General features: G+C 44.3%; 1 protein-coding gene across 4 annotated transcripts; it reads right to left on the bottom strand.

The window, feature by feature from the left end:
* Positions 1-2,333: 2,333 nt before the first annotated feature.
* ZYX (zyxin) lies at positions 2,334-25,570 on the bottom strand. Of its 4 annotated transcripts, none has more exons than XM_069979828.1 (9): positions 20,523-20,866; positions 19,845-20,099; positions 14,664-14,896; positions 12,690-13,499; positions 10,135-10,246; positions 5,910-6,079; positions 3,965-4,143; positions 3,657-3,777; positions 2,334-3,507 (listed from the first exon to the last, which is right to left on the bottom strand). In XM_069979828.1, the coding sequence occupies exons 1-9, from the start codon at positions 20,674-20,676 to the stop codon at positions 3,397-3,399; spliced, it is 2,145 nt and encodes a 714-aa protein (XP_069835929.1). In that variant the 5' UTR covers positions 20,677-20,866; the 3' UTR covers positions 2,334-3,396. The 4 variants fall into 4 exon arrangements, with proteins under 4 accessions (XP_069835929.1, XP_069835930.1, XP_069835932.1 ...); XM_069979829.1 differs by lacking the exon at positions 20,523-20,866 and adding an exon at positions 23,077-23,240 and having other exon boundaries at positions 2,335-3,507; XM_069979830.1 differs by lacking the exon at positions 20,523-20,866 and adding an exon at positions 25,476-25,570 and having other exon boundaries at positions 2,336-3,507.
* Between the last annotated feature and the right edge of the window lie 305 nt (positions 25,571-25,875).

Raw genomic sequence — 25,875 nt, 5'->3', positions numbered from 1 at the left:
TGAAAAACTAGAACTGTAGTCCTGTAACTGCTGTGGGGCTGCAGGTTCCCCATCCCTGGTTTAGTGTCCAGTCTAGGGTCAGTTTAGTGTCCAGTCTAGGGTCCGTTTAGTGTCCAGTCTAGGGTCCGTTTAGTGTCCAGTCTAGGGTCCGTTTAGTGTCCAGTCTAGGGTCCGTTTAGTGTCCAGTCTAGGGTCCGTTTAGTGTCCAGTCTAGGGTCCGTTTAGTGTCCAGTCTAGGGTCCGTTTAGTGTCCAGTCTAGGGTCCGTTTAGTGTCCAGTCCAGGGTTGCTATCACTTTGTGTTGTAATGAATGAGGCCATATGCACCAAGGGTTAGAAGCATGCCCTATACATTAGGGTTCTGGACCGATAAGTATAGTGCTACCCCTATACTCCTCTACCACACTGCTACATATTTTTTGGGTCTCCCTAAATAGGGGCATCTCCAGTTTTCTCAGCATAGCGGGGATATCTTACAGATACGGCTACTAGTAGCCACCACTAGGGGACGCTATCTACATGTGTATTACTATTGCTGTATAAATATCTGTGTTACTACTTATGTTAGCAATGTTTATTGGTGGGCACTCAGCTGGCGGTCATGGCAAGGGGCATCGTAGCTCATTTTCTGCAAGTACAGATACATCCTTTGCTTACACAAAACAAATCATTTAATTTAGCCTTTTTGCCACTTTATGGGCTTATAAGGTGGATGCAAAAACCTCCAAACTCGCCAGAAGTTTGGAGTCGGCAACATTCATCCAAACCCGAATGCCTGGCATCTGACTCTTAGCATCTGGAGAAGTTGGATGTCACCATAGGGCAGCCAGGAAGACATAGATACAGCCTGTGGCCTATGGCTGCATCCATGTTTTCCTCGACTCCCTAGGGCTGCATCAAACTTCTCCAGCCGCCAGGAGTCAAATTTCGGATGTTCAGATGAATCTAAACTTTCGGCAAGTTCGCTCAACGCTATTGATTATCGTTAGGACATGACATAATGTGATCTATTCTTATATAGTGACCAAAGAACAGTCACTAAGGCTGGATTCATATTGTGCATTTTTCTGTTTTGCATAAATGATCAGTGTGAACACAGCTGTAAGGAGTATTCCCATACACATTACAAAAGTCAACTGTTTTACATAATGTATTCGACTTCCATAGAGGTTAATGGGTATTTTGTATACAGCCACTTCAGCAATTGCGGAGATAGTGAGACTGCGGAGCTTGAGGTGTTACTCTCATGAGCAACTCACATTAACCTCTAGGGAAGTCAAGTAAATTCTATATAACAGCTGACTCTTGTTTTCGACCACCTATGCACCTCCGACAGTCCCAAGCAGGCTGGAGGGGGTTAGGGTGCCCAAGATCTTGATATAGGTGGGGGTCCCAGATGGGAAATGTGGAGATGCCAGGCATGACCCAGGTGAGAATAGCCCTTTAAAAGAGTTATCCAATATGAGAAGAAACACGGCTGCCTTTAGCCACCCCCATGGTCTCTGCTATTCCCATGCTTGCTGGGTACCCTGCAGGTTTCTATTTCCGACTCGCTCTTAGGTACGTAACTACTCGCATGAACAGAATCAGCAGCCACAAACAAGTGCCGAATAGCAAGATCAGCACATGTTTGCAGTGTCTTTACATGGTACAACAAATCAAGCAGCCAGGCTCCACAAATGATCAATGTATCATTAGTGCAGCCAAGCAAATGACAGCACAGATATACATATATCTAAGCTATCAGTTCCCAGATCACAGAGCAGTGCATACTTACCTAGTGCACTTCTGCTGTGATCCAGCATTCTGTACCTCCCACTCGCCTGTCCAGCTCCTCTATCATTCTGTATCTTTCCTTAGGTGAGGCCTAAAGACAGTGGCTGGATAAGAGAGCTGAAGAATAGGGTGCTGGATCACAGCAGCAGCACAGTAGGTAAGTATGTACTGCTGTGTGATCTGGAAACTGACAGCTCAGATATATGTATATCCATGCTGCCAGTTAGGCCTTATCGTTTTTAGGCCTCACATCCTCTGTTTACACAGGAAGATGTTCAGTCGATGAAAATAAAATTTAGAGGCATTTTCTAAATAAATGATCAGCTGAGGACCAGGCGTTTTCCAGCTCCTCAGCTGATCGCTGTCACTTTTACACAGCCCAATAATGGGCACATGTAAAAGGTCCTTTACTGCTGGGGCTTCTGTGGCCAGTCATTGGTTCCAGTAGCCACTTGTCCCATGTTGAGATTGAGTAGGAAGTGGGGAAAGACAGCAGCGGGAGACTGGTAAGGAGAGTGGGACTTTATTTAATTTTTTTTTTTTTTAAAGGTCTTGACTTTTACTTATTCTGCCCGAAAGGAAAATAAAAAAAGAATTGCAAATTTTTTTTTTCCATTTCATTTTAATGAGTAATTTTATCGTTAACAAAAACAATGTCACTTAAAAAAATATGGTCCTATATATGGTCCTCTCTATGAACAGGGGTTCACGGGACACTACAGCCTGTAAGTTCCTGTAAACTCTGTGCCGTTATTCTCAGGTTACCTGATAATTGTTCTATAAAATGGCTTTTTTTTTTCTGCGTTTTTTTCTTCTTTTTTTTAAGCCTCATTAAATCTATTTTTGGTAAGAAATGTGCAAAAAAGGAAAGAAAGAAACTCAGCGACAATCAGCAGAGATAGCCTATGGGGCTAGCGGAGGCAAGACATGAGCTTAAGACCCTCGTGACTGAAGAAGCATTTCCCCCTAAAAATGTAAAAATTTCCAAAAACATTGAGTTGTCCTCTTCCACCATATCTGGAGGGGCAGAAGCCAATAAAACAGCATGTACGACCTCCGCAGGGGGCTAAGCAGACTGGCAGTTCTATCATTCAAGGCTATAGGAAACTTTTTGGAATTTTTTTAAAAAATTTCCTTTTGCTCACAGGGGGGAATGCTCTTTGGGGTAACCTTATACCAATGTCAAAATTTCAGATTTCTGGCTGAATCAACCGTTGCTGACCAGGGTCTCATTTTAGAAAAAAAAAAAGTTCAGTCCATAGAGATTTCCACTCCAGTCACAAGATGAAAAAAGTAAAAAATAAAAATAATGAAGAAAATATGAAAAATATAATAACAAAAATTGCAACTCGGCACTAACACGTAAAAAGACGTTTTTGTGGCAGGCGGGCGATCGGGCAGACAAGCGAGAACTACTAACTAGTGGTTAGCAGCGAAGTGACGGCCGACCGGAAGTTATCTAGACGTCTCCGCGGCAGAAGCTGTAAACCGGTTAATAAACCGTAACACTGAACTACGTCGGAAGCAGCAGCAGAGAGGAGGACGGAGTGGTCAGTCGGTCCAAGAGTCTTTGGTGGACAAAGCTGGAGCTTGTATCTAGAAGTGACCTACATAGGCGATGTTACATAGCAGCCCGTGCCCTCACCGTGTGGCATTTTTTGCACAGAACATGGCCGTCCAATGGGAAGCAACCGGAGTCGTCAGCTTCGATGGAGAGGGGGCAACCGCAATCCTGGAGGGGAAGAAAAGGCATCAGTTCTAAGAGTGCTCAATGCCAAGAGGCAGCCACAAAAGCAAGTAAAGGCTCAACGTAAAAACTTTTTACCACTTTGTTGGTGGATTCTACCCAAATGGAACATTATAAAGTAGAACAGGCCTCACCTCACACTTGTAACACATCATATGGAAATTCTTCTCCAGTGCCACCACCCTGACTGTCTCGTCCCGTCCAGGTTCTGGGGCAATCGGTTCTCCGCAGACTGAGCAGCGAGGAGCATACTTCCTAAACACAGCCAAATCCGGCAATGTCAGCAAACACCACTTCTGGCATAGCAATGCGTAACAATGACAACAACATAATAATATATTACATAGCTATAAACGGTATGAGCGACGCCATAATGTCACGTAACATGGAAAGATGAGCAATGTGGTCAAAGGGATTCCAGCCATAAATAATAGTACGTCACCTGTGGTAATCGGCGACACAGTGGGGCAGGTTATTCTGATCCACGATGAAGGGCTCTCCCTGAAGAGGGCGACTGCAGACAGCACAGGTGAAACATTCCGGGTGATAGGCTTTGCCCATGGCTTTCAGCAAACGTTCTGTTATCTTCTTCTCACACACCGCACAGCACTCTAATGTGTCCTGGAAGAGAGGCACTATATATTACACACACAGCACTCTAATGTGTCCTGGAAGAGAGGCACTATATATTACACACAGCACTCTAATGTGTCCTGAAAGAGAGGCACTATATATTACACACAGCACTCTAATGTGTCCTAGAAGAGAGGCACTATATATTACACACAGCACTCTAATACGTCCTGGAAGAGAGACACTATACATTACACACAGCACTATAATGTGTCATAGAAGAGAGGCACTATACATTACACACACAGCACTCTAATGTGGCCCGGAAGAGAGGCACTATATATTACACACAGCACTCTAATGTGTCCTGGAAGAGAGGCACTATATATTACACACAGCATTCTAATGTGTCCCGGAAGAGAGGCACTATACATTACACACAGCACTCTAATGTGTCCTGGAAGAGAGGCACTATATATTACACACAGCATTCTAATGTGTCCTGGAAGAGAGGCACTATATATTACACACAGCACTCTAATACGTCCTGGAAGAGAGGTACTGTACATTACATACACAGCACTCTAATGTGTCCTGGAAGAGAGGCACTATATATTGCACACAGCATTCTAATGTGTCCCGGAAGAGAGGTATTATATATTACACACAGCACTCTAATGTGTCCTGAAGGGGAAGCACTATATATTATAAACAGCACACTATTGTAAGGGTCCTATTTCACGGGCCAATGGGGGCCCGATCAACGATGTAAACGAGCGGCGATCTGCTAGATCGGCGCTCGTTTACTGGGCCTATTCCACGGCCCAATGATCGTTGAGCGAGGGCTGCAGGGACATCGTTACCGATGTCCTTGCAGCCCTAGCACCATACATTACCTGGCAGGGCTTCTCCTCCGCTCCGTCTTCCTCCCCGGGTCCTGCTGCGCAGCATCAGCAGCTCCGGAGCGGCCTGACTGAGCTGTCAAACTGCTCAGGCAATCACTGGCCTCGGCGGTCCTGGCCTGTGAATGGCTGAGCGGTCTGACTGCTCAGTCAGGCCGCTCCGGAGCTGCTGATGCTGCGCAGCAGGACCCGGGGAGGAAGACGGAGCGGAGGAGAAGCCCTGCCAGGTAATGTATGGTGCTTCTCAAATTGTCGGTCGCCCGCCGCGCACTGCTATTCCACCGTAGAGTGGAATCCAGGGGAACTTATCCGGAGGAAGAGAAGAGATGAGCAGCTCACCCTCTCCTCCCTCCCACCTCTTCCCGCTCTCAGGTTAATATGTGACCAGTTTCACAGAAGCAAAAATCAGAAACACAACACCTGAATCCATACGTTATTTATTAACTCCTAACTTCCCCTTAAATGTGTCAAACAATACATCACCAGCCACGAAAACTACAAAGTCCATGTAATTGATGTTCCTAACTATCCACAGGTCTATTGTGCACATACGTGTAAATTACTACAGACGGGTTTCCCTGATTTGTCTCGTTACCAAGATAAGTTATGTAACTGGTATACAGATAGCCCAACAAGGTGACCGCATCCGTCATACCACCGGTAAAAAAGTTAATTCTGACAATAATTAATGATTGATTGTACTCACAACCCTTTAGTTAACGGCCCAACGTGTTTCCTGTACCTTTAAGTACTATCATCAGGGGCAGTTATGAATATCCATACGGTGATGGTGCTTCATGTCACAAAACATGTCAGGCTAATCACGAGTCTTGTACAGAAGAGGTGGCAAATTTTTTTGGACACCATGACTACGTCACACTCAGCCAGTCAGACACCATTCTGTAGACTCACCTGGTAACAATCTTCGCAGAGGGGCCGCCCCTCACACTCATAGTACTGCTGTCCTTGTAGCTGCTGGTCACACTTGGAACAGGTGAAGCAGTGGACATGGTACAAGTGCTCTCCAGCCCTGACCACCGTCTCCGTCCTGGACAATCCATGGCCACATAACTTACAGCGATCTACAAAAAGGAGCGAAAGCCGTAACACAATGAGTCCATGCACAGGGGGTCCTCTGGCTGGCTGGGCTGATGTTAGGAAGTCAGAGACCCGGAAAGTGCCCAAAAACTTTGATTCCAAGGAAATCCCCAATTCTGGCAAATAAGAGTGTATTCATAAAAATAAAAGGGTCATTTTTGTAACTTTGATTTTTTTTTCTTGCCATTTAGCAGCTAAGGCGGGTCACTGATGTGGCCAATGATTGGCTGAGCAGTCTCTACCTTGTGTCATATGTCACCAGGGATTGGTAAGCAGCAGGGAGCAGGCACTGAGGGAATGACAGACAGGGAACCATGGCAAGTGAGAATTTTTTTTAACCCATTTTTACAAAGCCTGGTGAAAATTTTTTTTTTTTTTTTTCTAAGGAGAAGTCCGGTGACATTTTTTTATTAAAGCATTGTATTGCCCCCCAAAAGTTATACAAATCACCAATGTACACTTACTACGGGAAATGCTTATAAAGTGCTTTTTTTCCTGCACTTACTGCTGCATCAAGGCTTCACTTCCTGGATAACATGGGGATGTCACTTCCTGGATAACATAGTGATGTCACTTCCTGGATAACATAGTGATGTCACTTCCTGGATAACATAGTGATGTCACTTCCTGGATAACATAGTGATGTCACTTCCTGGATAACATAGTGATGTCACTTCCTGGATAACATAGTGATGTCACTTCCTGGATAACATGGTGATGCAACTTCCTGGATAACATGGTGATGTCATGTCCCAACTCCCAGAGCTGTGTGGGCTGTGGCTGCTGGAGAGGATGATGGCAGAGGGACACTGAGGGACACTGAGCATCCCCCTGCCATCATCCTCTCCAGCAGCTACAGCCCGCACAGCTCTGGGAGTCGGGTCGTGACTTTACCATGTTATCCAGGAAGTGACATCACCATGTTATCCAGGAAGTGAAGCCTTGATGCAGTAGTAAGTGCAGGGAAAAAAGCACTTTATGTACATTTCCCGTAATAAGTGTATGTTGGTGATTTGTATAACTTTTGGGGGACAATACAATATCGTTATAAAAATGTTAGCCGGACTTCTCCTTTAATCTTTTTTAGTCATCAGGCAACCCCTTTACTTTCACAGTATTAACAAGCTGTTTTTAAATTGACTGCAATGAAATTTCATATTTCAAAAATATTTTTTAGAATGTTTTGGGGCCTTGAAAAATGACCATTTGATGCCTCAAAAAATTGCCCAAAGTTGTATGGCTGAACATAGCCAAGCGGTAATATATCCCGGTCTGGTTTACACTTGCTTTAATACAAGACAACGTCCTGCCGGCCTTAGAAGCCGATGATTAACGTTGAAGGCTCTTCCTATATTTTACGTGTGCCAATCTCATATTAATGAATTAAAATAATTTAGAAAATTTTATGCAATTTTTGGCAAAATGGTTTTTGGAACTTTGTTCTATTTTATATAGTATTTGTCTGCGGATGACTTGGGGGGGGGGGGGTGCATCCTGATCCTGCTGCACACCAGTTCTCCTACGGGTTTTGACCGGTTTGTATTAATATCATCATCGTCAGTCCAGGTAAGTGGCTCAGATTCTTTATACGACTAATTTGTTGCAAACATGTAAGAATTATTTCTACAGCAGCTAATCTGTGTGTGACCAGGAACAACTAAAATGATTAGAAGATTACGTCAGGACAACGCTAATCCCTGGGTTAATTAACCCTATCAACAAAATTTATAATATAGCTACATCACCACTGTACATATATCAGCAGCAGTTCTAAAATCTGATACCATTGTATAGCTCCAGATCAGCAGATTTTACGTTAAAAAAAAAAAAAAAAAAAAAAAAAAAAAAAAAGGAGTGAGATTTTACATTTAAGGGGTATAAGGCCAATATATGTCCAAGCTGAACTCTACAGGAATTTGCTGCTGCTCTGGACAGTTCCTGACATGGACAGGGGTGGCAGCAGAGAGCACTACGTCAGACTGGAGAGAATAAACCACTTCCTGTAGAACATACAGCAGCTAATAAGTACTGGAAGACTGAAGATTTTCTAATATAAGTAATTTAAAGTAAAGTAAATAACAAATCTATAACTTTCTGACAACAGTTGAAAAACATTTTAAAACATTTTTCTCAAGAATACCCCTTGCAAGAAAACTAAACAATTTACAGTGTTTGGGAAACGGATGAATATAAAAAAAAATAAAAAAAAAATAAAAAATCTAACTTGGATTAGGAAGAATTAGCAGGATCAGCACAAATATTAGTCTGAGAAGTAAAAATAAAAATTAAAAATCTAAATGAGAATAATTGAAATAATCTATAGGGGTAAAAAAAAAAAATTACATATAAATAATGTATATATTATATATTAACTCTCTCTCTCTATATATATATATATATATATATATATATATATATATATATATATATATATATATATATATTTATTTCTAACTTGGATTAGGAAGAATTAGCAGGATCAGCACAAATATTAGTCTGAGAAGTAAAAATAAAAATTAAAAATCTAAATGAGAATAATTGAAATAATCTATAGGGGTAAAAAAAAAAAATTACATATAAATAATGTATATATTATATATTAACTCTCTCTCTCTCTCTCTATATATATATATATATATATATATATATATATATATATATTTCTAACTTGGATTAGGAAAAATTAGCAGGATCAGCACAGAGTGGAAATATATTAGTCTGAGAGGTAAAAAGAAAAAAAAAAAAAAATATTCAGAGGGTTTGAGCCTATAGATTATATATAAAAGCTTGAAACACCATCCGATTATCAGCACAAACCCTTGTAGGAAGGTCCCTTCCCAAATAAAAGTACAAAGGTCATGTGATTAGTCATCGGTGCTTGTAACACAACAAGTAGGATGTCAAATCCAAACATTTAGTTTCTTGTGTCTGGCATGAAGCACTTCCACCTCCACTTCACTCTTCCACCTAATAGTTTACATCATGGAGATCGACTGCCATAAACCGTGAGTGGGAGAGAGCGAAGAATCCGGGTAAACAGCGTGTGGGTGATGTATCGAATGCAGAAAGAGTGATATATGAAAAGTGTCTCTACCTGTATAAACAGCTAGATGGAAACCAGTGTAGTAAATATGGAGTGGGTGCAATCTGCACAATATGGATGACTCCCCTCCCTGACATGCTAAAAGTCTTGTCTTAAAGGGAATATATCACCTACTTTTTTAAATTGCAGATATTGAAAACACGTTCATACAATCTAATCAGTTGCCATTTTCTATTTTTATTTAATTTTCTTATTTTGATTATCTTTGTATATTATAGGGGGCAGCCATATTGCCTGAGATTTTGTTCTGCTCCATTGACAGCATTTAGAGATATGCTTTACAGCAGCTGCAATGACATAGGAGACTATAGCCTGGAGAGGACTCATTGACATCTTTGGGAGAGTTTACTAGGCATTCTCTGTGTCCTGTGCAGGAAGGAAAGGAGAAGAGCTGTGATCATCAACTATAGAGAATGGCCAGATCTCATCTGTATTTCTGTGTTGCCCTGTGTTGTAATCATGTCTGTGATAAAGAGGAGACTGCTGGAAGGTTTTCTCTACAGAATAGGAAATGTCAGCTTATTATTATAAGGCTTAGTAGCCAGAATGAAAATTGCAAGACTTTAGGAGTATTTTATAAAATAGATAGATGGATGGATGGACTGACATATTCCCTTCAATTAGAAACCACACAATCTACAGTTGATTTGCCGCCATCTTGGTCTTCGAGGCCAAGTAATGATGGCAACAAAATACTCAACTATTCCAATCAGTAAGGCTTCATAAAACGTAAAAAGATCCAGTCAACTCCAAAAGTCGGAACCATTCATTGTGGTCTTAACTCAATTCTGCCTTACTCGTGTATAATAATACCTACAATAAGCCACTAATATGGTGAGTGAAAGTGGGCAAAATGGAGTTTGGCATAAGTGACGTCTGCAGTATCTTTATCGGCGCACATACAGAACATATACTATACTTAGGAAGTTAACTCACCCATGGTATGTGAATCTGCTGTGGGCTGTTTGTCCATCTCTCGCATCAGCTGCTGAGTCAACATTTCCAGCTCCTCCACTTCTTTCATGTTCAATCCATGAGTGGTCCTATCCTACAAGAAAGATGATAGATGTGGACACCTCCCATCAGTTTTGGGAGAACCATTTGGCATTGGTCAACCCATCTTACTACTCTTTGGGTTTCTACAGTCCAGTGTCCCCCAGGAGTACTTGGCCACCTTAATGTTGATGGTATAGGAATGTACCACAGTGAACGTGGTGCCCTTTGGACAAGATGAAAGCCATGAGTACTGAGGTCCCTCACAATCTACTAGCTTCAGCAACAACACTTTTGGCCAACCATCCATTTTCTGACCATTGATGGACTTTGTCAGATATAAACCACCCATACACATTAATGCTGGAATCTAACGTGTATGGGGGTAGCCCCATATAATTAATTTTAACCTTGTACCTCCAGGGCATAAGCTAGGGTAGGTATGGATTTCATCGTGACTGATCCATGTCCTAAGAGCTAAACTACATGTATCCCTTTGAAAATAGATATGCATGCATAGCCAGGCCATGTGTGCATGGGTATACGAAGGATTGGCCAACAGCTATCTTCTGTATATGGCTAGTAAGGCAATAGCAATGGATGGGTTGGCTCAGTTTACAAGCAATGGCTCACAAGCAAACTTTAGAACTGATGTGGCAACAAAACAATGGAGGGATGAGGGGGTGCAGGTAAGGGAGACATTTATGATGGGCTGATACACTCAGACATTGGTGACAAGAGTCCGACTCTGTACGAGTCTTAGGCTGTTGAGTGGACTTAGTCTTGAGTTGGGTTACGATGGGTCTTCGGAAGATGCCTCCATAGTTTTTGGATATATCCAAACCTCAGAGTCTTAGGCCATTCCAAAGTGGACATAGCTGACCATGATACCAGTCGTCGGGAAGGAGGAGTGTGAAAGTAAGGGGAAGTTTTCAAAAGGTTGGAGGAGGACACACAAACCCATGAGGGTGAAGACAAGGCTTCAGTAAGTAGATCATGTAGTAGAAGCAGCGCCCTCGCGCAACTTGTTCCTGAAGGTGCCAATGTTTAGAGACTCAATAAATCACATTTCTATTTTTGGTTCTATATCCATGGTAGCCACTATTAAACCCTTTCCTACATGCAGGGGATAGGCAGCAATATCGGAACAAGCAAGAGGAGTCCAGTGATGACCGCTAATCCCTCCACCATTTTGCAGACACATGGCTTCCTGCGAACAAGCAACAGTCACGCTGCAAAAGCATAACCGTGGCTGCATAAAATAAAAAAGAAAAAGCCTGCAGCAAGCCAGGGGGAAAGCTGTATAACGGAGGTTAGTGTTTTCTTTAAATGGCAAGGTCACAATAGCAAACTCTGCTCCATCAGCCTCGGCTTAGAAAAACAACGCCCACGCATCAAATACTCTTCATCCCTAAATTGTATCCAGCCATGCAACACAATCATTACATCATCGCGCCAGCCTCATTACCCATTCCACTCCCCGGGCCTCTGGCTGCGTCAAAGATTGACAGTCATTGCAGATCAAAAATTCCCAGTAAATATAAGTCCTTGAGTTGTCCTCCTCTGGGAAGTTGTGAAAAAATCCCTTGAAGTCCATTCTTAGCTATATCTGTTTCAAGCAAAGCTGGAAGACAACCAATATGGCCACCATTACAGTTCGTAAAGATACAGAAATCCTAGACTTGTATCATACCACATGACCCCTTACCCAATACTCTAAAATCAAAGATAGAACCGATTGCACCAAGACACGTTTTACCTTTTTTATACCGCTTTAACAATGCCAGATAATGGGTTACATGGTGCCAACATAACAGTACCAATCAGTGACCCCAAAAACAGCTCTTATAACCAAAAGAGGGTCCACAAAGCCCTTTAAGTTTTAGACACTAGCCATTTCAAGTTTAGGCTTTTTCATAAGTGTATTCATTTGCCAATACATGGTGCACTGATGTAATGGACTCTCTATAAGCCACATTGGTTGAATTAGATGGAACAGACCAAGGAACAATGACCGCCTGCTCAAATTTGCCAAATGACAATCCCTAGAGAAGTCATAATGGTGGCCCTATTGGTCATGCCAAGCTATAGGTATATAAATATAACATAAAAACCATGAAAAAGACTACAGACTTCATACACTAGGAAGACTCAAGGATTTACATGCACAAGTTTTTTTGTTTGTTTGTTTTTGGGGGTTTTTAGGGAAGGGTGCCCATTAACCTAAAGAATCCACAAGCCAATCAAATCCAACAACCATTACAACACTACACATGATTTACAGTATAGTCCTATATAAAAGTATACAACTAGCAGAGCTGAATTTGTCATTTGTTTTTCTGCATGGTATGTGGAACAGGGATCAGTCATAGCGTCACCTAAAGTCCTACAGAAGTTTACCAAATATTAAACTGACCTCTGCTGCATTTGTACACTGGTTAGTCCATTAGGAAAACCCAACACCAATAGGAATTTCACCAATACAAAATAACACTTACAGGCTCGGGAGGTCTTTGCAAGTTGGGTTGTGGAGATTTTCTCTGCATTGCGTCCAATTGTGGTTTCAAAGGCTGATAGCTTTCCGTTGGTGCTCCATTGGATTTTATTCCCTGGTGGTTCCTAAGGTTCTCCATCAGTGTCCCCGAATTCCTGTTGACCTCAGCCTGGGGCAAAAGAATTCTTCCATTCTCTTTCTGTAGCCCTTCAGGGTCAGGCCTAGCTTTTTCAAGCACTTGAGGCTTTTCACGTTGTTGTGCAAAGCTAAATCCTGAAGGTCGTGTAGATGAAGGTGCAGAAGGAGCAGGAGGTTCAACCCTGGTGTTGCTGGGCTGAGGTGTGGGAAACTTCTGCTGTGGACGTGAAGGTTCTGTCGCTGGTTCTATCTGTTTGGGGGTGAATGTGTGTGGGGCAGAAGGTTTTGGGGTGAATGTGTGAGATGGAGCAGGTTTGGGGGAGAAACTAGGTGCACTGACTGGCTTAGGAGAAAAAGAAGCAGCAGGTGGTGGGTTAGAAGGCGGCTGTGAAGGGGAAAATGTGTTGGGGGCAGAAACCTTTGGGGCAAATGTGCTAGGTGCAGAAGGTTTAGGTGACACAGTCACTGGGGCTGCAGGTTTTGGTGCAACTGGAATAGGGTTGTTAGGTTTAGGACTAACTGAGGGAGGGGCAACAGGCTTTGGGGTAAATGTGGTTGGTTGGGTTTTAGGGGTAAATGTTGCAGGCACATTTGGCTTAGGAGAAAAAGATGATGGGGCAGGAGGTTTTGGAGTAGACAAGGAAGGAACTGGAGGAGGTGGTGGTGGTGGTGTGACCTGTGAAGGCAAAAAGTTGAATAAGACCAACTATAAAAATAATAATGTACGGCAGATAGGCAAAGAAGAAAGAACTCGTATTGGCCCACATAATGCATGTGAATTTAATGTAAGGCCTTGACTCATTTTAAGGCTTCATGTTCCACATTGTCTTCTGTTTATTGTGGTCTAAAACATGACCTAGTTAGGAGGATCTCATTGGGGCTTCAACCCTGGACACTGGTTGTCAGGTAGAGGGGTTATTGGGGATTCTAGGGTATTAGTAAACCTAATTATTTTTTGGGCTATTATTTATTTATTTACTTTTTCTTTTTGTCTCCACAAAATTGCCAGAAAAGACATTTGTGGGGGAGACACCAATGTAAAAAGTGATCCCTCTCTAAGATGATCACTAAAAAGTGGAGTGAAAATGTTCTTCTTTGTCAAGACCAAGGATAGCCTTTTTGGAAAGATCTTAACGGTAAAAATAAAAATGTATGTTTATTTGGAGACAAGATGTTTGGATGTCCCATTTGGGTTGCATGCTCTTCATTTCTTTCATATCACATGAAGATTGAAGAAAGCAGTGGTGTTCCTCAATGAAGACCTTCACCAGCTAGACAATAGAAGCACCAAGAGAGAAGTATTGACTGATGCCATTAAACTTCATCGTTGGCCATTGCTGCTGAGTTTGGTGAAGGTCACGATAGATAGCAGGAAAAAATTTCTTCAGGACCTTCAATGTGACATCGATTGACCAGTGGAGTTTTTCTTCTTCTGGATATACAACTACAAGATCCAGCTCATTGTAAAAGATCAGTTTGATCAGAGGAAAAAGGGAAGAACGACCAGCAACAAGATGGATGGAGACAAGCAAGGAATTATGAACATGATATTAAGAAGTACAAAGACCTAAACACAAGATTCTGGAGAAAGTTATTCATATGGTCAACCCAGAGTCTACATTAGGTTAAAGACACGTCATAACAATAAAAATTGTTCCCCATATCACATTGTTGAAGAGTCACCATGTGAACAATAAAATTCTCAATTTCTATCTAATGTGACACAATAATATCAGAAGAAAATTCAAAAACAGAATAAAAGTCAAGACTACAAGAGTACAAGAACCAAAGAAGACATCATAATGGAACCCAAGTATATGTTTTTAGCGTGTCTTTTTACCTGGATGTCGCCAGTTCCTGTAAGGCTGGAATCCTCAAAGGGAGGTGGGGAAGGGAATGACTCTTCAATAGGAGGAGGAAACGGCTCAGCAAATTCAGGTGGTGGAGGTGGAGGGAAGCTGGAGGTGGGGGAACCAAGGTTGTCATCTCCGAAAGAAGGTGGAGGAGGTGGGAAAGACATGGTGGGGCTCATAACAGAGTCATCATTGGGTGGAGGAGGTGGCAGGATGAATTCTGAAGAGAGATACATGATATTTAAGGGATAACAATGAAAAATAATCACATGTCTTAGGAGGCTGAAGCTTTATTGGGCATTTCTAGTTGCAAGAAATCACCCATGATCAATAGTGTTTTCTGGTAACTTAATCATACTCAATAACTCACCAAAGATTTCTTGGATGTACAAGTAAGCTCCACAAAGTGCCATGCAGGAAAACAGATGACAACTCAAGTGGAAGCTGCTGTGGTGGCCATGTTGGTTGGTACTCAACCGATTAAAACTTCAAAAAACAGGCTTAAGCTGAGGTCACACGTATTTTGGTTGGTATTTTTAGCCAAAAACAGGAGTGGATTTGCCAAAAACACTAGACCACAATGACTCGCTTTTTTTTGTGTTTTGGGCCCACTCCTAGTTTTGGTCCAAAATAGTGTAGTATTCTTATCTCAGATATGTATGGCATATCCACAGAAAATGCCACAAAAGAAAAGATGTATGCCAGCTCTACTATGGGCGCACGCTGAGGTGCGGGGCGACACAAAGTAACACCGGAAATATAGGAACCCCCAGCGCATCCAATATAAAAGGCAACATCAGTACCGCAGGTTAAAAACACCGAGCCAAAGAGCCAATGAGTTTCAGGCTATATCATTGGTCATCTGACATATATATATATATTTTATTTATTTATTTTTTTTTTTATTTTTTTAAACCCATCTTCAAATTTGTATCCATCTCTGCAAGCACAGCTGCTGATTCTACATTTAAAAAAAAGCAAAAAAAAAAGCTGCAATCTCTTGGGGCCAGGAAGAACCTTTACCATAAAGAGAACAGGTTGCCGATTCATCTTTGTGCAAATAGAAAAAAATGGCCTAAATTCCCAGTTTAATGGTCCTTTAAATTCTCTCTCGAGCGTCTTGTGTGCGATAATGAATCTTAATTATGGGATTCTACGGCTCCCCGAGCCCCTGACTACAGTCACGCGGTCATAGTTCGCAAACACAGGGCCGAACCCATATTTACGTGGCCGGCCAGCTGTCAGCCAAGAGGAGCAGCTTAATTCAGAAGAGATATACATAGTAAATCCCATATAAAGTCAAAGCCTTAAACAAACAGCTGTCTAAAGTCCAAGGAAAGAAAGATATATAAGTACAATATACTGCAAAGGAAGTCCTACAAATGCATTATACCTAAAGCCACACACAGCTCCAGTGTGGCATGCGAGGATCCAAGAAAAATTGTGAAATTCTCCAAGGCTTGTAACTATTATTTGCTAGAAAGAACCATATGGTGATGAGAAGTCCCTATGGATCCATAATTAAGGTCTATCGAGATATCGCGTACTGCCAGGTACCATGTCCAGGATAACCAATACTAATAACAACTAATCTACAACATTTGATCATCTGGTTCTATGGTGATGTCTATGCCATATTTTAGAACTGTGTTTTTTTTATCAAGATGGCTACCGCTGAGACAAGAGGACAGTAGCAAATATACAGTAGACCTATATGGTAAACTATAGTTTAAAATTGGTTTGACACCAAGGTGATCTAATGGCCCCTATGCCTATTATCGCCCCTCTACAGATGGAAGATGCATTAGTGGTGAAAATGGGTACATCAGCACTCCCGTCACCTGTATGGACAAGGCAATGTGGTCTGGCAGTGGTTTTGTCACCCCATTGAAAACAAATGACGACCCGGCCAAGCATTCATGTATATGGAGGATCAGTGGGGATTAGAAATGAGCGAACCTCAATCATGCTCAGACTCACTCTAGAACCCAAGCATGCAGCATGATTACCGGCGGCTGAAGAAGTTGGATGCAGCCCTTGGGAAAACAGGGCTACAACCTATGGCTGTATCCATGTTTTCAAGGCAACCTTAGGGCTGCATCCAACGCCTTCAGCCGCTGGTAATAAAATGCTGCATGCTCGGATTCAGACGAGTGTGCTCGAAGTTCCCTGATCTCTAATGGGGATATATTAGCACACTGGAATTAAAAGGTGTATTCCGAGAAATATCTACTTTTCCCCTATCTACAGGATTGGAAAAAAGTAAGATGGCGGTGGGTTCGACCTATGTACCCACCGCGGATCTCCGTATCGGGCCCCGGCCTCTGCGTAATGAATAGAGCCACGGGTGCAGCATGTGACCCGCAGCTCTATTATATTCTAAGGAGCAATGGAAAGAGCTGAGTACGCCAGAAGAGCGCTGTGGGTCTATGCAATATACAGAAGGCATGGCCCAATATGGAGATCAACGGGGGGGGGGGGATGGAGTAGAGAGGTCGGACCCCCCCCCCCCCCCCCACAATCTCCTACTTTTGCCCTATTCTGTTAATTTTTCCTAGAATACCTCTATAAGACAAGACAAAATAATAATAATAATAATTTTTTTCAAAAAACATTGAGGTCAAAACCGGCGCCAAAACAGCAATCTCACTTCTGATAGATAAAAAGGTGGTGAACATTTTTGAGAAATTCAACATATCCCAAAAGTTTGGGGTTTCCTAAAATACTCATTTTATGGAAAATTTTTAATTAATTCAATTTGTTTCAAATTAGTCCGTCTATCCTACTGGCCAAACAAAAAGTTCAGCCAACAGTTATTGAAGATGTAAGACCCCGCTTAGCCAGATCGTATCCCCCCCCACCCCAACTAAAAATGTATCCATCGCCTTCTGTTGAATAGTTACAATTTTATTCTTTTTATGTTCAATTCCGTGAACATTAGGTGACCACTAGAGATGAGCGAACTGGGTTCGGGTTCGAGTCGATCCGAACCCGAACATTCGGTATTTGATTAGCGGGGGCTGCTGAACTTGGATAAAGCTCTAAGGTTGTCTGGAAAACATGGATACCGCCAATGACTATATCCATGTTTTCCACATAGCCTTAGGGCTTTATCCAACTTCAGCAGCCACCGCTTATCAAATGCCGAAAGTTCGGGTTCGGGCTCGAGGTTCGCTCATCTCTAGTGACCACCAGTATTTGCTATTATATGTGTAGCTATATAGGGGACTTATCACTGTATAGGTAACTGGGGAAGCTGAATGTGATGTTCGTCAGATTCTCAGTCACAGAGAGAAATATCACTGACACTGGGTGAATGGAAACGTCACTGGATTTTCTTGTTCTTTGCCTTCCTGTCGTTGTGAATAGTCCCAGGTGCCCGGCCCCACCCCGGGGTTGGTATGAGAAGAATTTATTTAGAAGGTGAGAAATTCTGGGGCTTTTTCTAACTCCAGGGACTCAAGCAAAAAGACCCACAATACAAAGAACACCTTGTGATGCAACTGGGTCAAATAATAGAACAAAGCAATGAGAACAAGTCATATTATAACCATTTAAAATGAGGACGTTACATAGACATCTAATAAAAAAGCATTTCCACCATATGGGTGACACATATATATACGACCGCCATTACAGCTCCCACACGGGTTGTCACCTTTCCAAAGAAATCCCTAGTTATACAGTGCAGGCAATGAAGGCATCAATGTCCGACACCTTCAACAGCTGTTGTTCACCCAATCCCTACACATTTGGAGAGAGGGGGTAGAAGCTGCTGCCAGACTCCTACTGCAGCAGCTCATCCCACCAAGAACAAACAGCATGGGGCAGTTAGAACCCCCCCCCCCCCCCCCCCCGAATTCATCTATCAGGGGAACCACTACACACACTAAACCGCCAGGATCAGCCAATTATTCTCTATAAGAACCTTAGGGATGACTAGTGGCCCCATATCAAAGATAAGGCTTGGTCCCCCATTATGGTGCCAACCAGAACAGAAGGGTCTGTTTTTTTTTTATGTTTCTACCATCCTTATGACTCTTGGCCCAAAAGAGTTAAAGGGGGTATCCAGAGAGTAGAAAAGTCACTACTAGAGATGAGCGGAACTCGAGCGGGCTTGAGTCCGATTGGTTGGCATTTGAAGCCTTAGGGAGTCCATTGGCTGTATCCATGTTTTCCAGGACTCCTTAGGGCTGCATCCAACTTCTTCAGCTGCCATTCATCAAATCGTTTGGACTTAGGCATGCTAGAATTACACTTATCTCTAGCCCTCTCCTGTTCTGCTCCCAGGTTCTTACTCCAGGTTCTTACTTGTTTTGGAAAAATACCTTCCAAGACGCGGAGGAGGGGACGTGTGCATGTCACAATGGATCGCGCGCAGACAAATACCGCTTTCTAAGATGCCTGTGGTCCCTAACCGAATGTATGAAGCGGCCTTGTTCCTCTTAAAGGGTATTTGCACACTGTGGAATACCCGCTGCAGATTCCACAGCTCACCCCTGCGTGCATCTCCGCTGGTCCCATGGGCTTTATTCTATGGTTTGCCAGATTCAGTCCTCTGCCAGAAGAATGAGCGGGTTCATTCTTCAGGCAGACGGCGGAATCTGGCAAACCATAGAATAAAGCCCATGGGACCAGCGGAGATGCATGTGGCCGCCAGCATGTGCGAGCGCGGGCAACCTGTGGAATCCACGGCAGGTGATCTGCCAGGATTTCATAGTGTGCACATACCCTAAAAGGGGTACTCTGGTGAAACTCTTTTTACTTTAAAACAACTTGTTTCAGAAAGTTGTATAGATTTGTAATTTACTTCTATTTAAAAATCTCCAGTCATCCAGTACTTATCAACTGCTGTATGTCCTGCAGGAAGTGGTCTGACACAGTGCTCTCTGCTGTCACCTCTGTCGTGTCAGGAATTGTCTAGAGAAAGAGAGGTTTTCTATGGGTATTTGGACAGTTCCTGACATGGACAGAGGTGGCAGCAGAGAGCACTGTGTCAGACTGGAAAAAATACACCACTTCCTGCAGGACATACATCAGCTGATAAGTACTGGAAGACTGGAGGTTTTAAAATATAATTAAATTACAAATCTATATAACTATATAACCCATTTAATGCAAAACACCAAAAATTCAACTGTACAAAAATGACAAAACATTCTCATTACCCTCTGGCTCTCCACCAGGTGGCGCTACAGGTGGGAATTCTCCAACTTTCCCCAAAAATGCCCGTATGCCGGGGGCTGTGGCATTATCGTACTTGGGGTCTCCTTCTTCAGACGATTTAAACGGGTTGACCTTCGGCTTAGGGGGCACCACCGGAGCAAACTTTTTGGGCTGGTTGTAAAAAGAAGGGGTAGAAATGTTGATGGTGAAAGAGGAGGTCATCCGGGTGGCGGGGGCGGCCGGGTCCATCTTGAAGTCTGTGATGAGAAAAAGAAAAAAAGAGGGGAGTGATGTAAACAATATATATGATGGGTCACCGATACACATAGATACAGGTACAGATGTAGCAGAGCAGAGTCCTCGCACTTCTGTGTAACGTTACAGACAACTCATTGTGACAAACTCATCTCTGCCGCATCTGTGCGGGATTTTTCCATAGAGGAGACTGTTTTGCATGGAACAAAATACGGTTTTACAGAACAGGCAGCTCTCCTGGTCCCCATAGACATTCATCATCTGCAGCTTACGCTTCACTTGTAATAACCCTTAAGCTGCCGGAGTGAAGGCCACAAAAGGAATTCCGCCCTATATGCACCACCACAGACAATATGGCCGCCGCTCGCACATAAAGCAAAGCAAAGGTTAAAAGAAATAGCAGTTAAGTGTAATCTAACTCTCACTATGATCAAATCCTGCAGAACAGATCCCTGCCAGCTCAAGGTTGAACGCCTTCCTCCGCCTGTCTCTCTCTCTGCGTCTGTCTCTCTTTGTTTCCATGGAAATATTCCCGGGGGTTCCCGCACGGCTCAGCATATAAAGTATGGCTCCTATCATGGAGGGACTACATGGGGCTGGCGAGAGGGAAGAAAGATTCGGGCCTGGAAGAGAAATGGCCTATGCCTGTAGTAGTGGGTGCAGGGGCAGTTGATATAGGGTGCTGGTTCATGAGTATGGGGTGAGGGAGGACAATGGCGCAATGGCGGCTGGCGATAGGGTGGGCACTATGAGGAGGCAATGCCTTAGCATGAGATAGAAGGAGAGTAAGAGGAGGGTGAAGTGAGGCGCACTGGCTGAGCAATGAGCACCGGGTGATGTGCACTGACTGACAGGATGCAGAATGAGCGTTCCCTGAGAAGAGGTCGAGTAAGGTGAAGGTTCATTGTACGGAGTCATATGAGGCGGCTGCAATGAGGGTGGTGCCAGGTCATGTATAATGTGGGTCCAGTGACCAGGAGTAGAGGGTAAGGGCCCTATTACACCAACAGATTATCAGACAGATTTGTTTGAGCCAAAGCCAGGAACAGACTATAAACAGGGAACAGGTCACAATGGAAAGACTGAGATTTCTCCTCATTTCAAATTCATTCCTGGCTTTGGCTTAAAAAAATCTGACAGATCATCTGTTGTAATAGGGACCTAAGGTGGGTGTAATGACCAGCAGAGGGTAAGGTGGGTGTAATGACCAGCAGAGGGTAAGGTGGCTGTAATGATCAGCAGAGGGTAAGGTGGCTGTAATGATCAGCAGAGGGTAAGGTGGGTGTAATGACCAGCAGAGGGTAAGGAGGGTGTAATGACCAGCAGAGGGTAAGGAGGGTGTAATAATCAGCAGAGGGTAAGGTGGGTGTAATGACCAGCAGAGGGTAATGTGGGTGTAATGACCAGCAGAGGGTAAGGTGGGTGTAATGACCAGCAGAGGGTAAGGTGGGTGTAATGACCAGCAGAGGGTAAGGTGGGTGTAATGATCAGCAGAGGGTAAGGTGGGTGTAATGATCAGCAGAGGGTAAGGTGGGTGTAATGATCAGCAGAGGGTAAGGTGGGTGTAATGACCAGCAGAGGGTAAGGTGGGTGTAATGACCAGCAGAGGGTAAGGTGGGTGTAATGACCAGCAGAGGGTAAGGTGGGTGTAATGACCAGCAGAGGGCAAGGGGAGGGGGTAATGACCAACAGAGGGTATGGGGGTAATGACCAGCAGAGGATAAGGGGGGGGGTACTAACCAGCAGAGGTAAGGGGGGTGTAATAATCAGCAGAGGGTAAGGTGTGGGGGGTGTAATGACCAGTGGGCCAGTGGGGGCATTGGTGTGACCAGTAGAGGGTAAGATTGGGGGGTGGGGGTAATTACCAGCAGAGGGTAAGGTGGGGGGCATTGTGAGTAGTAGAGGGTAAGGTTGGGGATGTGATAACCAGAAGAGTAGAGTTTTGAACAGAAGAGGTTAAGATGGTGTAATTACTATTTTTAGAGGGTAACATGGAACGTAAACTGACTTGAAATGTAGAGGAAGATGCAGATGCATTTACTATAAGTAGAGGATCATGTGGGTGCTATGTCTATTATTAGCGGGCACGATGTGGATGAATTTACTATGAGCAAAGAGGAAGCTGTGGATACATTGCCCATACATAGAAGATAAGAAACCAACGCACTGAGCATGAGCAGAAGGAAGATGTGGATGCAGAGGAAGAGATAAAAATGCAAGCACAAAAAGAATAGACATGAGGTCGCTCATGGATAAGATGAGATGGATAAGATAAGGTGGGATAAGATGTGAGCCCACTACGGGCAGAGGGTACGACGCAGGCCCACTACGGGCAAAGGGTACGAGGCGGGCACACTACGGGCAGAGGGTACGACGCGAGCCCCCTACGGGCAGAGAGTACGACACAGGCCCACTACGGGCAGAGGGTACAACGCAGGCCCACTACGGGCAAAGGGTACGACGCGAGCACACTACGGGCAGAGGGTACGACGCGAGCCCACTACGGGCAGAGGGGACGACGCGAGCCCACTACGGGCAGAGGGGACGACGCGAGCCCACTACGGGCAGAGGGGACAACGCGAGCCCACTACGGGCAGAGGGGACGACGCGAGCCCACTACGGGCAGAGGATACGATGTGAGTGTGCTATGGCAAGAGGGCACAACGTGAGCGCACTATGGGCAGAGGGGACGATGTGAGCGCACTACGGGCACAAGGTGGCATGGGAGTGCAGTATTACATCTGTTTCTTGTGGTTTATGGTAAAGAAATGGAATACAGACGCTTCCCTATGTTCTCTGTCCGTATGAGTATTTACTTCTTTTTAATATAATCTAATTCCCTGTCTTGGCCTTACCCCCTCAGTATTTTCTGTACAATATACAGATACAATACTGACAAATTACTGATGTCATCCATAATACATCCATATTCCACATCTGTAGTACAGACATATTCCCTCCAACACATGTGTGACCGACCTAAGAGTAGGGGGTACAATGCGAGCACCGACAGCTTTGGCTGTCCAGGCATGATGAGAATAGTAGTTCTGCCACGGCTGGAGGGATGAGGGTTCCCCATGTTAGTCTAGGAGTAGTGTTAAGCAGTTCTGTCACAATGTTCGGGTTCGGCAACATTATTCAAACCCGAACACTCAAGGGGGAGATTTAACAAACATGGTGTAAAGTGAAACTGTCTCAGTCGCCCCTAGCAACCAATCAGATTCCATCTTTCATTCCTCACAGACTCTTTGGAAAATGTAAGGTGGAATCTGATTGGTTGCTAGGGGCAACTGAGCCAGTTTCACTTTACACCATGTTTGATAAATCTCTCCCTCAGCGTTTGATTCCCCATGACTGCAGAGGTCGGAGGCTGCCCTAGGGCTGCTAGGAAAACATGGATACAGGCTATACCCTATGGATGATTCCATGTTTTCTAGGACTCTCTAGGGCGACATCCAACCTCTGCAGCCGCAGGGAATCAAAGACCGAGCGTTCAGGTTACGATAATGTTGCCAAACCCAAACATTTTGACAGATCCGCTCAACACTATCTGGGAGTAACCAGTGAGCTCAGACCGAAGATAAAGATTCCATTACACAACCCTGCAGCTAGGAACCAATCAGATTCCACCTTTCATTTTCCAAAGAGTCTGTGAGGAATGAAAGGTGGAATCTGATTGGTTGCTAGGCAAGACTGAGCCAGTTTCACTTTACACCATGTATAATTCTCCCCCATTGTCCCCTAGGATGCTCAGCCATCACTGACAATGGGGACTATTAGTTTATTGGCGCCATACACAACTTCACCAGTCTGTGGCGCTCTCTATGACCTCCTGCTCTACCATTAGGGGGCTCCACTTAAAAAAAATAATTACATAGGCTGGTATATAGTATGGGCAATAGCGGGTGACAACTAAGTGACATGCCACGTACATTGTGATACACCCTGCAGAAAGGGGCGACACTTGGATTTCGGTATAGTGATATAGAAACTGGGGTGACTGGGGGGGGGGGGGGCAGGGACTGATAGTAGAGATTAGGGGTCAAGTGATGACCTCTCAAACAAGAGTGGTATCCGATATGGATACAGAACATGGGGATGGGTAAAGAAGCCCTACCCGGACTATGGGGTGTTAGAAGCTGAGTGTAATGAGGTACCCTGGAAAGCAGGGGGAGCTATAGGAGGATGGTAACTGCAGGAGAACAATAGGCCAGAAAGTGTCTAAACATTTGGGAGCGATTACTGTAGCGGCACAATAGCTGAGGTTTTATAACAGGAATGAGGCCATAAAGTGGAGCAGGAATGTCCCGGACACGTCCCTGGGCCCCAGCAATGCTGGATGGAGCAGGGCACAGGCAGCTGGGCTGGAGGAGGAGGAGAAGGTTACACAGATTGTGGCCCTCAGGTCAGGAATGAGGTAACCAGCAGAGCTGATGTCTGCAGGGCAGGAATGAGGTAACTGTGAGGGGGAGGCCTTGTCCTCTCAGGATATGGAAGGATGAGAGGTGAGTGAGCAATGTCTCAGGATTGCAAGGAGGGGGGGAGGTTAGGGGGGAGTGGAGCTACCCCCTGCACCCCCCATCCCCCTTCCCCAGCTGGGAGTCATTAACTTACATTATACTGCTGAGCAGGGGGTAAGAGACAGCCCAAAACACAGCATGAACTCTGATAAGCCTAAAAAGAGACAGCTGACACTAAATTGCAAGACAGTCCAATGCATGCGAATACTCTGAAGAGACTGCCATGCACACAGAAGGAGAGACATATGTTGACACTGTACATAATGATCAACAGAAAAAAAAGAGACAGTCCATGACAATATCCAAGAGAAAAGAGACCTCTACAATAGAGCATCAGAGTGGGGAGAGTCCATTATAGGGTGGGGATCCATAGGGGACAGGACAGGAGGTCCACTCTGATTGTATGATTGCAGAGGTGAGAAGAGACATGGAAAGAGACAGCTCTCACTGAGACAACTTCCTTCCATAGGATCCAGGAGACAATACAGCAACATCGAGGGAAACAATGTATCAATATTTATCAAAGTAACAATAACAGCTGCGGAGACTGTAACAATGGAGCTGGAGAGACAGGCAGGGGAAGAAGAGACAGGCAGGGGAGGAAGAGACAGGGACAGCAGCAGCACAAAGGCTGGGAGAGAACAGACTGCAGAGAGACATCCCCGGGAGGAGGCAGCTGTGACAAGACTGCAGCAGAGTCCTCCTCTCCAGCCTGGGGCCCCAGCTGTGGCCCCCACACACCCAGCAGCCCCCTACATATCCCAGGAGCCCAGAGACAGTCACACACAGGAGACAGCTGGCAGCACACAGAGACAGACTGGGGGTCCATAGCCACAACACACACTGAATGCCTCTTACCTCTGAATAGCAGAGACTGACTGCCAGCACAGAGTGAGAGACAGCCAGAGACCGCCTGAGACTGCCCAGGGGGAGTGGAGAGGGCGAGGCCAGCAGATGACTGAGAGTGTGTCACACTATCGGTATGTGCAATGTGCTCACTCTCTAGGTGTCTGTGCTCTCTGATCAGAGAGTGCCTGGCTGTCTACCTGACGCATGACTGTCTCTTGGTGCATGCATGTTTGGGGGATGTCACTGGATGCATGTTTATGGCTGCAGAGCCTACCGAAATGTGACTGTCCCTTCATATAAGCCTCTTTATACCTGAGTGAGGATGTCTCTTGGTGCATATATGTTCGACTGCATACCTGAGTGTGACTGTCTCTTAATGCATGCATGTTTATGACTGCCTACCTGAGTT

The sequence above is a fragment of the Dendropsophus ebraccatus genome, chromosome 8, assembly GCF_027789765.1.
Source record: "Dendropsophus ebraccatus isolate aDenEbr1 chromosome 8, aDenEbr1.pat, whole genome shotgun sequence".
In the NCBI taxonomy this organism is placed as follows: domain Eukaryota; kingdom Metazoa; phylum Chordata; class Amphibia; order Anura; family Hylidae; genus Dendropsophus; species Dendropsophus ebraccatus.
The sequence above is the reverse complement of the archived record's forward strand: the minus strand, read 5'-3'. Positions and strand labels throughout refer to the sequence as shown.

What these genes read in the sequence shown, in the direction of transcription:
- ZYX (XM_069979828.1), bottom strand. Translation starts at nt 20,676, where the DNA reads ATGATAGGAGCCATACTTTATATGCTGAGCCGTGCGGGAACCCCCGGG. An exon ending in ACCTGGTGGAGAGCCAGAGG is followed by an intron (nt 14,897 to 19,844) that starts GTAATGAGAATG and finishes ATCTCTCTTCAG; the next exon opens with AATTCATCCTGCCACCTCCT. An exon ending in CAGGAACTGGCGACATCCAG is followed by an intron (nt 13,500 to 14,663) that starts GTAAAAAGACAC and finishes TTGCCTTCACAG; the next exon opens with GTCACACCACCACCACCACC.